This window comes from Alosa pseudoharengus, unplaced genomic scaffold (assembly GCF_046254945.1).
Source record: "Alosa pseudoharengus isolate Yale_2024_CS ecotype anadromous, Long Island Sound unplaced genomic scaffold, YU_APseudo_1.1 YU_APseudo_1.1_scf_18, whole genome shotgun sequence".
In the NCBI taxonomy this organism is placed as follows: domain Eukaryota; kingdom Metazoa; phylum Chordata; class Actinopteri; order Clupeiformes; family Clupeidae; genus Alosa; species Alosa pseudoharengus.
The window spans coordinates 2,581,926-2,593,120 of NW_027468650.1; the positions used below are offsets into that span (position 1 = coordinate 2,581,926).

Below are 11,195 nucleotides of genomic sequence, written 5' to 3' on the forward strand. Positions count from 1 at the left end.
ACCACACCAGAGATGTTAGGTAAGGGATAATGCCCGACGAGGTGTCCATTATTAGAAATAAATGGACGACGCGGAGGCGTGAACTGTCCGACGCGAAGCGGAGGACGGTTGCTTTTGCGAAGTCCATTTATTTCTGATAATGGACGAATCGAAGGGCATTATCCCGTTTATACCATGGTCACTTACGAAATAAATAAATATGAAATCAATTATTAATACTAAATGAGTTTTAGAGTTAAAATCGTTTTTTCCGCTGTTTTTGCAATGCTGTGGAATGTTGATAAGTCACAGAGCGGACTAACTCAGGCATTGTCAAGCAACGTCATAATAATTTTATAGGTGTAGTATATCACTTTTTAAATGACACCCTTTTCAACCTAGACCATGGTATAAGCTTTAAATATAGGCTAATAATCAGGCTGCAATGATCTCGCAAATAATTTCTGAATAGCCTAAGGTGTGTCGTCTCCACAGCAAGTATGTGTCCTAATAATATCTATCTTAGCGACTAGGATAGTGAAATGATTTCACTAGCTATACATTTATTGGTTTCTTTCAGCTTATCCATGCTTTTTTTGAACGTTTAAATCGCATAGAATATGTAGGCCTATATCATCCGTAGGCCTACACACTTGATCGCTATCACATAGCTGAAACCACGCTACGGTTCTTACAGTAACTGACTCACGTTCACGTTGATTTCTATAACTGTTAATTTTTAGTAGCCTATATTCGAACCTATCCATAACCCTTTTTTGCTATTTGACTCATCATTTCACATACAAAAATATAAATAATGTCAGACAGCGAATTAGTAATTATTTAAAAAAATATATATAATCTTTCTCCTGCCAGCAGGGGGTGCTGCAGCACCCTCAGCACCCCCCCTTCCCGCGCCCTTGTACCAGATACCACAGCACACCTTCAGAGGTCTAGTGGAGTCCATGTCTCGACAGGTTTTGGTGGCAAAAGGGGTATCTGCACAATATTAGGCAGGTGTTCATAATTTTATGGCTGATCAGTGAAAATACTTTAAGGTATAATACTGAAATATAAGTTGTTACTTGGTGTGATTGTTTGTGGATATATCTAAATGCTATCTCATGATGTTACAACTGAAGCCTGAGGTGATGGAAAATTCGTCTACTTTTAAATTCTTAATTTATTCTGGACTGCAGGGCTCAGTTTATAAGCCTATGTTGGTATTTGTAACCAGGCGTGGGAAAACCAGCCACATGTCTCCCCAGAGACATTTTGAGTTATTCACAGATTCTGAAAGTGTAGTTTCAAAACTATCCAAAGATGTCTCACTCATGGAGATCTGATAATATTTGAATAGGTTGTGATCATTTTAATGTATACCCCTCTGAAAACCTTTTACTGAGAAAACGGGCCGAATAGATTTGCAAATTCCCACCTCACCTGAGTCAAAGGAAAGACAATTGTGCTCATTTGCATCTCATTGAGTTAAGCCCTCCTCCTTTCTTCGAGGATCTCATAATTTTTGCTGTGTATAGGCCTTTATTTCTTGCGTTTTACTGTGAGACATAGGCCTATACTTTTCGTTATAGGAGCGGCATAGGCCTGCCGGTAGGCTATCAATGGCAATGGTTCATTAAGTTTCATGTATGAAAGAGTGTCGGGATTTCCATCCGCTTATTGCGAGATAAGGCATCCGCTTTCATTCATTCATGGAACGTGTGCTGTGCTGCAAGGGAAACCTTATTCCATATAGCCAAAAAGGGTCTAAGATAGCCTAAATTTACTTATTTTTTAAATTACGCATGATTCACTTTTTTTTTATAAAATTTGTAGGCTGATGCCTGGCAGCAACTATTGTGTTTAAATGTAGGTTATTGCTTCAGCCACTAGCTCAGAAAGGGGCTGCGTGTGACTGGTAGCTTGAGAGCAACATGTTGGAGACTCATGGTGTAGGATGATGACTTTTCATTGGCAACAATATTAAACCAACCAACAATATAAATTATTAAGAAGAGCTCTTTTATGAGTTAAATTGAAGCAAAATTATACTGGCTTTTATCTGTCCGGATCTGAGGCCCAGCTATAAATAGAATCCAGGCCATAATTTGAGCATTTAAGTATGCACATGTGTTTCAGGCATAGTGCAAGCACTAATCTCTGACTGAAAGTGCACAGGACTTGTGCATTTGAGAGCGCTCTCTCGAGGCTGTAGGGTGTAGGGTTCATGTCAGTTAATATAAATTAACATTTAAAAACATGTTCAATTATATATTTTTTTTCATATATAAGTCACACCTGACTATAAGTCGCAGGACCAGCCAAACTATGAAAAAAAGTGTGACTTATAGTCCGGAAAATACGGTATTTCCAAGACAAATTTCTCTTAAGGTAGACAATACTGTAAAATGACATGGCAGGTTAAGGAAAGCATCAAGAAAAGCAAAGATTAAGAAATCGTTTTTGACATAGGGAACATAGAAACGTGGCACATTTAAGAACACTTGTGAAATATGGGTGCGCAACACAGCTCTGGTTCAAAGTACATGGAAGGGGGTATGACACTACATTACAGCATAGGACTTTCATACGTCCCATGTTAAAGAGAACTTAATATATATATTGTAAGCAATTAATATTGTAGTGAACTGAGCCTAGCTGGTTCATGACTGAACTCCCATGGTGCTGTGCAGTGTATGTGTGTGTGTGTAATGTTGATGTTAGTTTTAGTGAGAGTAATTGCGTTTACCTTGTCATGTATGTGTTAGCTGGTATAGTCTTTCTTTATGTTGTACCTCATGTGTTTACCCCGTGTATTGTATGTGACTACTCTGTTTGTGTATCGTGCTTGTTTAATTGACCTCCCTTGTGTTGCCTGAGACAACTTTGCAGTTTGTTACAATATATATATTGTAAGCAATTAAAATGTAAAAGCACATAATTGCAGCATACAATTTCAATTTAATTTCACTTATAGAGCGCCAAAACATTTTACATGTCTCATGGCGCAGTATTCAGAGAGAGCCCATGATTAACAGGGGTGAGGAAAAACTCCCTAGAATTGGAGATACATATAGGAAGAAACCTCGAGCAGATCCACGACTCAAGGGCCAGACTCATCTGCCCAGGGTCAGTTACAGGGCAGTAAGAGAATGCATCAGATTAACTCATTGAGTGCCAAAAACCTTATATGTGATTTTGGGAACTCTGTGATGAATGGAAATGAAATATATGACGATCGAAAACTCATGAAAACGCACAATCGAGAATAAAAACAACACTGACTAACGAAAATAATGAGCATAAATCAAAGAAAGTATAGCCATACGGAGCGGCGCATCTGGCCAGCGTCCCCGTTACTAGGCAACTCAGCATCTTGATGAAATTAAGGATGGGCCTCAGTAACACTGACCTATCATATAGATTTCATGTAACATCAAGCACTGTATCAAATATTTATCGGAGTTGGATCATAAAAATATGCCCAAAATGTTTAAACGACACTTCAAAAAATGCCGCTGCATAATAGACTGCACAGAAATCTTTATAGCCCATCCTAGTAATGACCTAGTAATTTGACTGCAAGGGCCCAGACCTGGTCTAATTACAAGCACAACAATACAGTGAAATATTTAATTGCCATCACACCTGCTGGGGCAATTTCAGCATCCCACCCTAAATCTACGCCCATGGTGTCACATCTTGAATCACACTTAGGGCCCGTCCCATTTCTCCCCCCTTAAAACTTCCACTTGGTTTTGATTGCCCTCAACATTAAAGCCCCCTCGACAAGGGAAGTGGGGGTGAAGATCTTTCCCTATGAATTGGGACACCACTATATGCAAATTAGCGTAGCGAACGTGCTCACCTACGTCACGCGCAGCGCCGACGTGTCTACCGGTAGTAGCCTGCTACTACTTTCATTCAGGAACATGCCCGTTCCAGCGGTCATTGTTGTGTGGGCTGTGCTGGTTTATCTACGTCTGGTTAATCAACAAAGACATTCGTGTTCATTTGAACGCCAGAACACACATCCTAAATATTGACGAAACTACCCAGATTGATTTATAACGTTATTTGATGGGCAGACTCTCTCAAAGCAATCAGCAGATATCATGAACATCGTCAGATAGCTTCGTGAGATATTTTCTAACATTAGTGTTCAAAACTCAACAGTCCATCAGATGTGCATCAAACTAACATATTTCGAAATTTTAATATGCTTATTTGCGAAAATATATGAAAACATTGACCGACTCACTGAGCTCGCACGGTATCCTGTGTAATTTCATCTCCCACTTCGTTTTAAGCCTGCATTGGTCCTGGCTATATTTTGAGGGTTGATTTTAAGGGGAAAATAGCACTTCCCCTTGCTCCCTAAAGTAATGGGACACCCTAGCCCTACACGTGCACGCGCAAAAACGAGGGTTAGGGCAAAAATCTAGGGGTAGGGGAGGTATTGGGACGGGCCCTTAGCCTACTTGTGAGGGCCCTTTGCCTATTATTTCCCTCTCTTCTCCTAACTCTTTTTCCTCATTTCCACCTTTCTGCCTGATTTCACTTCTCCTGTGTAAATAACTGACCAATAATCAATATCATGCTTAGATAATATCCATATAAATATCTACTATTATCTACTATGCTACTATTGGTCCAGACTCTGATATCTAATTTTCAGTGCAGGTTAGCTAGCTGGAACTCCACTGAATTTCAGCATAACATTTTGAGTAGGCCTTGAAGTCAGCCTTTGTTCAGGTCTGACGATTATTTATTTTGGACAATGGATTTGTGGGTATTGAAGTTTATTTGAGCTGCGTGAGACACTGTGTTGCGTTCGTTAGTTAGGACATAGCTCCACGGTGGCAGAGTCAACTCTACTTTCCTTTTGACATGTCAGAGGTATCTACAACTACGTGTTGTGTGACGGTGCGTTGATGCAATGATAATTGTCTTGTCGGCTATTTTTTAGTTAATAAATAAAACGAAATTTGAAGAAAGAAAGGTGACCTCTATGGTAGATACGGCCATAGACATGACTAGTGCGGTTTTGCATTCACATACCATAAAGTTTCGTCTCCCTCTTCAACCTAACGTTCTCCTTGTCTTCCAATGATTGGAGCTAAGTAGCCTATTCAATAATATGTTAGCTTTAATGGGGACATAGCTAGCAATGCATCATGATTCATGACCCTACATGATTTCTGTTCAGCAGCCGAAATAGCTGTTTTCTAACCAACGCTCATTAAAACGGCAACCTCACTTCATGTTGATGGTCATCTCCGACTGTGAGCAGGGGGGCGTCGTCACGCATGAAAACAGACTGGCAGATCCGCAGAGTGGGCAGATCAGTCACACACGCAGAGGCGCAAGCGAGGATGGCGGAGATGTTTTAATTTTAAACTCTCCGACTTTCTGCATCTAAAAGGCTAAGCTAACTATTCCGTCAGATAGCTATTTGTGTCAAAATAAATATTTTAAGCATTTTCAAGCACTTTATCCGAAATGCAAGCACTTTTTAAACCTTGAAAACGCAACATTAAAATTCAAGCATTTTCAAGGATTTCAAGCACCCGTACGAACCCTGTATTTTATATTTAATATTCAATATTTTATGTTATACATTGAAAATTGAATGTACCTTGGTTTGAATAGGCACCTCCAACATTAGTCAGAACTTTGCCATGTTCCAAGGTCATCTCTGTTTTAGGGGCAGCCGTGGCCCACTGGTTAGGGCTTCGGGCTTGTAACCGAAGGGTTGCTGGTTCCATCCCCGACCAGTAGGAAAAATGTGGGCGGGAGAAGTGGTTGAGCAAGGCACCTAACCCCTCACTGCTCCCCGAGCGCCACTGTAGCAGGCAGCTCACTGCTCCGGGTTAGTGTGTGCTTCACCTCACTGTGCGTTCACTGTGTGCTGTTTGTGTTTCACTAATTCACGGATTGGGATAAATGCAGAGACCAAATTTCCCTCGCAGGATCAAAAGAGTATATATACTATATACTTACATAAAAGATCCTATTGTCCCATAACCACTATCATCTGGTGATAAAGGCTGAAGAGCTGCAGTGTAGGCCACCTCTGAACACAAGATGAAGTCAAACACACAATCAGTATACAGCATACAAAATGGTCAACATACCAAAGTGATGTTTGTTTAGGTAATTGTCATTATTGAAGAAATGTTAATAGAACCGCAGAGCGGTACAAAATATGACCACCGCCGAGTCCAGCACATTTTTTTCACTCTGGTGCTTCAAATCCAAACGAATTCAAACATAACAAAAAGGAAGCAAGGCGAGGATGTACAGGACTGAGAGGATGAGGATGACGAGAGGATGTACAGGACTAAGCAGCGGCCATATTTTGTACCGCTATGCGCTACGCTATCTAGTCTGTTAAATTGTGTTCCTGTTTTCAAATGACAGAAATGTACCATAGGCACAGAGTATCTAAAATCTATGTCCGGAAAGTCATTAAACATCTTCTTTCTGGGAAGACATGTCCCACAGGGATTCATGCTGCACGTCTCGTTACCTGTTCCTCCCAGTTTTGCAAATATTTATAGACCGCCCAAGCTTTCACCAAATGCTGTTTGTCAGAGACTCTGATCAGAGCACTGCTTTGACACATACAGAAAAATCGAACAATTGTAATTGTTATGTCTTATGCTGCTTAAAAGGTGCTAGAAACCTGTTAATTGATTTTTTTCAAAGAATACTACATAGAATTGCTGTTGGTAAGGTAAGTTAGAATGGGTACTAATATTTTACACTGAAATTAAATGACAGATGTGACTTAAATTGTACATTTTACAGAATTTCTCATATAATTATCACTAATGAATCTCATTACTTATTTGCAGGGAATCATGGAGAATAAATCTTCTTTTACATCCTTCATATTTATTAATTATGAGCCAATGGACGAACATAAATATTTGTATTTCACAATATTTCTACTAACATACATTGTAACTATTCTCTTGAATACTTGCTTGCTTACAATAGTGTATAAGAAAAGAACCCTACATGAACCTATGTACATTTTCATTAGTAATTTAGCATTTAATGCAATATATGGCAGCACATCTTTATGGCCACATATTATGACTAAACTTTCTACACAGTCATACACAATCTCTTTGGTCAACTGTTTTATTCAGATATTTTGTATACACACTTATGTTATTGTTGAACTGATGATACTTGCTATAATGGGATATGACAGATATGCAGCAATATGTACCCCCTTACACTATCATACCAAAATGTCTCCAAGAAAAGTTAAAATTCTGATTGCAGTGGCTTGGCTTTTTCCATTCTGTTCCTTTGCAATGTATTTATCACTTACAATTCGGCAGACCTTTTGTGACAATGTCATCCACAAAACTCATTGCCTAAATTATGATGTCCTTAAACTTTCCTGCCATGATACTTCTGTACAGAACATTATTGGGCTCTTTCTCGCGGTTGTGTATGTGGCCCCCCAGTTTTGCGTTATTTTTTTTTCATATGTTCAGATTCTGAGGATCTGTTTACATGCATCCAAAGAGTGTCAAAATAAAGCACTTCAAACGTGCATACCACATTTGTTGACATTTATAAACTATGTTGTTGGCGTTATTTTTGAACTGACCCAAATGCGTATGAAGGCAACCCAGATTCCATATGGAATGTCTGTATTTATGTCTATTTTTTGTTTGGTTTTGTCACCACTGTTAAATCCTGTGATATATGGTTCTACTGCACTTAAAGTATATATTCATCAGTTTCTTCAGAGGAGGAAGTTATCACCATTCATAGAGTTGTCCTTTTAACCCTTTAATGCATAACATGGATCAAAATTATTTGCAATTATTTTGGAATTTATTTATTTCATCAGTCAATATTCCAGACATAGATCTTGTTTTTGATTATTACAAATCATAATTTCTAACTTTTCCTTTTTTACATTAAAGGATAATTCCGGTATTTAGAACTTTGAGTCCCTTTTCTGGTTTGTTTTGGATGAACTAGAGTGGTGAATACCGAAATTTTGACGATTGGTCCTGTCTTAACTTTTCTGAATCGTTTTGAATCGCATTTACTGCTTCAGAGTGGCTGCACAAACATGGCTGCATGCACAAACATGTCCTTAAAACAACCCTTAACGTCCGTTTTCAAAACTGCAACTCCCCGAGTGGTTAGTGGTGATCGTTGATGTTCCAAAACAAGTTTTGGAACATCAAGAAAACATCTCCTGCAGTACAGTGTCCCTGTCACTGCAATAGGGCATTGGAATTGATATTTGTTTGGTGGCTTTTGGCCACAGGCAGGGTTCGTATTCCAAGATCAAATTCAAGCACTATTCAAGCACTTTCAAGGTCAATTTTCAAGCTTTTCCAGCACTTTCCAGCAGTGGCAAATGACATATACGAATATACTAACTCAAAATGATTTTTACTTTTTTATCATTTAGAGATGGTTTTAACAGACAAAATTGTGTTTCTTAATAGCAGGAAAAGAAATGAAAGGAAAACTGAAAAACCTGTCTGGAAGTAGACTTTGCTTACTATCTAACTGGCTGAGTCAATATACCAAAAAAAACATAAAATAAATAAATCAAATAAAATAAGAAAATAATCACTCAACAAATAACTATTCTTTGCTGAATATGTGAACTCAAACTAATGTTAAGGCTCGCTCTTTCATGACAGTCAAGACTGATTATGTATCTTTCTTGCCTACAACGGCATGCAGACAGGCCTACATCTGTTATCATGAGCTACCAACCAGTAGGCTAGTGATGCGGAGATGTGACGTTGGGTGACGTGAAGATAACTGAGTTGTCATATAATTGGATAAATTTTACTTCTTGCCAAACGGCACGATATGCAGATATGCATGGTGTTTTAATGTCCTTTCCACTTGTAGGGCCTATAAGCATTAAACCACAAAACTGAGCTGAAGTTTGAGACATGACCAAGGCCGTAGCCAGGATTCAAATACCGAGGTCAGGGGTGTTAATAGAAATGTTGCCCCCCGCGAAATACTATGGGGGTCCGGGGGCATGCCCCCAAGGAAGAAAAATGTGAAAAATAACCCCTTAAATGATGACTTATGGTGAATATTGCGGAACTAATAGATAAATTGACATAAATATAATTTATACATTATAGCATGAATCACACTTAGAAATACAGCCTATTAGGCATATAGTACATTTATAAAAGAGCAAAGTAGCCTATATATGCCTATGAAAGACTTAACCGTAGAGGGCTGTAATGTAAAGGCTATCATGATCATTTATAACATGTTTTGTTTATAACTTAAACCAACACACTTTCCCACAATATCCTACTTTTTCAGATGCACCTGTATATTTCAAAAGCCTTTTCTCCAATTGGTTTTGAGGATATTTATACTGATCTCTGCTCCATCTTTAATTAGGATATTTATACTGATCTCTGCTCCATCTTTAATTAGGATATTTATACTGATCTCTGCTCCATCTTTAATTAGGATATTTATACTGATCTCTGCTCCATCTTTAATTAGGAATGCTCTGCTTCTCCTCATCATTTTAGGCTATGGTATGTTTATTTTTTCTTCACACAGGATATAGTGTGCCGTGGGACATTTTAAGTGTCAAAAGTGTCGTGGTAGCCTGACGAGCCAGACCCACATTCAAATGTAGGGTCTGGGCACTCACCGTTCGCAGTGCTCAGTCCGAGGGGCGGGATAATCGGTTGTCTTTCAAATTCCCTCTGCACGCAATAGGACAGCGGCAGCGCTATGAGTCCCATGCGTTTCCCACCAGCGGAGCTAGTTGGCTAGTTCAAACGTTTGCCAACTTAATAAAAGCTTAACACGTGTCACACTGTTCGCCAGCAGCAACATCCATCTTATTTGTTTTCAAGTAGCAGGGAATTCAAGCCAAACCGTTGCAACTCTGCCATCAATCATTATGTTAAGCCCACCTAACGACTCTATACACGATTTCATTGGCCTGATTAAGTTTCGATTTCTGGAGCTCACAAGTCAACGGAGAATTGCTAGACTAGCCCTGGCAGCAAATTTAATTTGCTGCCTCTAGGGGCGTGTCTAGATTTCTAGGCTACATCAGAGTAGTAGGCCTAAATGTTGCATTTATAAATTGCAGGGTCAAAGGCTGCGGAGCTTGTACCTTCTGACACAGTGAGTGTCACATATTGACTCTCACTCACTTGTGAGGGCCCTTTGCCTATTATTTCCCTCTCTTCTCCTAACTCTTTTTCCTCATTTCCACCTTTCTGCCTGATTTCACTTCTCCTGTGAAAATAACTGACCAATAATCAATATCTGTGAGGTTTTGGGGCGTCTTCTGAACTTTCACCACCAGATGGCCTCATTGTGCCCCTCTGTTTGTGCCGTGTCATCTTTTGCTGAGTCATGTTTTTTGTTGAGTTGACCTTGTTAAGTTAATTGCATGTCACCTGTGTCTCATTTGTTTGCCTTTATAAGCCTCCTCTGTTTGTATGCCTGTGCTCAGTCTTGATATTGTCACCTGAAGATCACACCCAGGGCCTGAAGTTAACTTTTTTGTCCACCAGCCACTGTGGCAGGTGAATTTTGAAATCCACCTGCCACAGTGGTTTTTTACCAGCCATTATTATGTTGTGCCCAAAATAAAGGTGAACGACTCTTGAACTTGTACAGAATACACATTACAGTACTCAAGTAAAAGCAAAAAAGTACTTTTTTTGTAGGCCTACATTTTTATATTTTTGATGGACCTTTAAAGGGATACAAAAGTATCCTTTATGCCTATTTGCTTTTCTCCTCCTCTGTAGGCTAATCATATAGTCAAACATATTTTAAAAGCCCAATTCAAATATATTTTATTTAATATACTTTATCATAGCCAGAATAAATAAGCATTACGTGGCTATGGATTGAAAAGCAGTCTTCCAATACATTGCAGCTGATTCTTCTGCTTTGCATTGCTAGAAGTCTGGTTATAACTCCACCATACAGACAATGTAACCTAAAAAAAATGGCTATATTATGGGTAAACCTATATTTAGGCTAAAATAGCCTAGGCATATCCACTCGGGCAGAGCGACAGAGCAGGCTATCTGTTTTCTCAGCCGACCGTCTCATGTCATGTCCTGCAACATTGAGGCTACATAAATGAATGCTAGGCTTTTTCTAACTTGTATGCTCGATTTCCAGTGCATTTGCTTTGCTTGTAAATTAAG

At 39.1% G+C, this 11,195-nt stretch overlaps 1 protein-coding gene across 1 annotated transcript; it reads left to right on the top strand.

Annotated features, from left to right (window-relative positions):
* Nucleotides 1–6,579: 6,579 nt before the first annotated feature.
* On the top strand, nucleotides 6,580–7,793 carry LOC143131814 (olfactory receptor 4B13-like). The gene is made up of 2 exons (XM_076291402.1): nucleotides 6,580–6,718; nucleotides 6,840–7,793. Exon 2 carries the CDS (start codon nucleotides 6,846–6,848, stop codon nucleotides 7,791–7,793), a length of 948 nt encoding a protein of 315 aa, XP_076147517.1. The 5' UTR covers nucleotides 6,580–6,718; nucleotides 6,840–6,845.
* Nucleotides 7,794–11,195: the final 3,402 nt, after the last annotated feature.

Excerpts from the sequence above, each read along its gene's own strand:
- LOC143131814 (XM_076291402.1), top strand. The coding sequence starts at position 6,846 with ATGGAGAATAAATCTTCTTTTACATCCTTCATATTTATTAATTATGAG.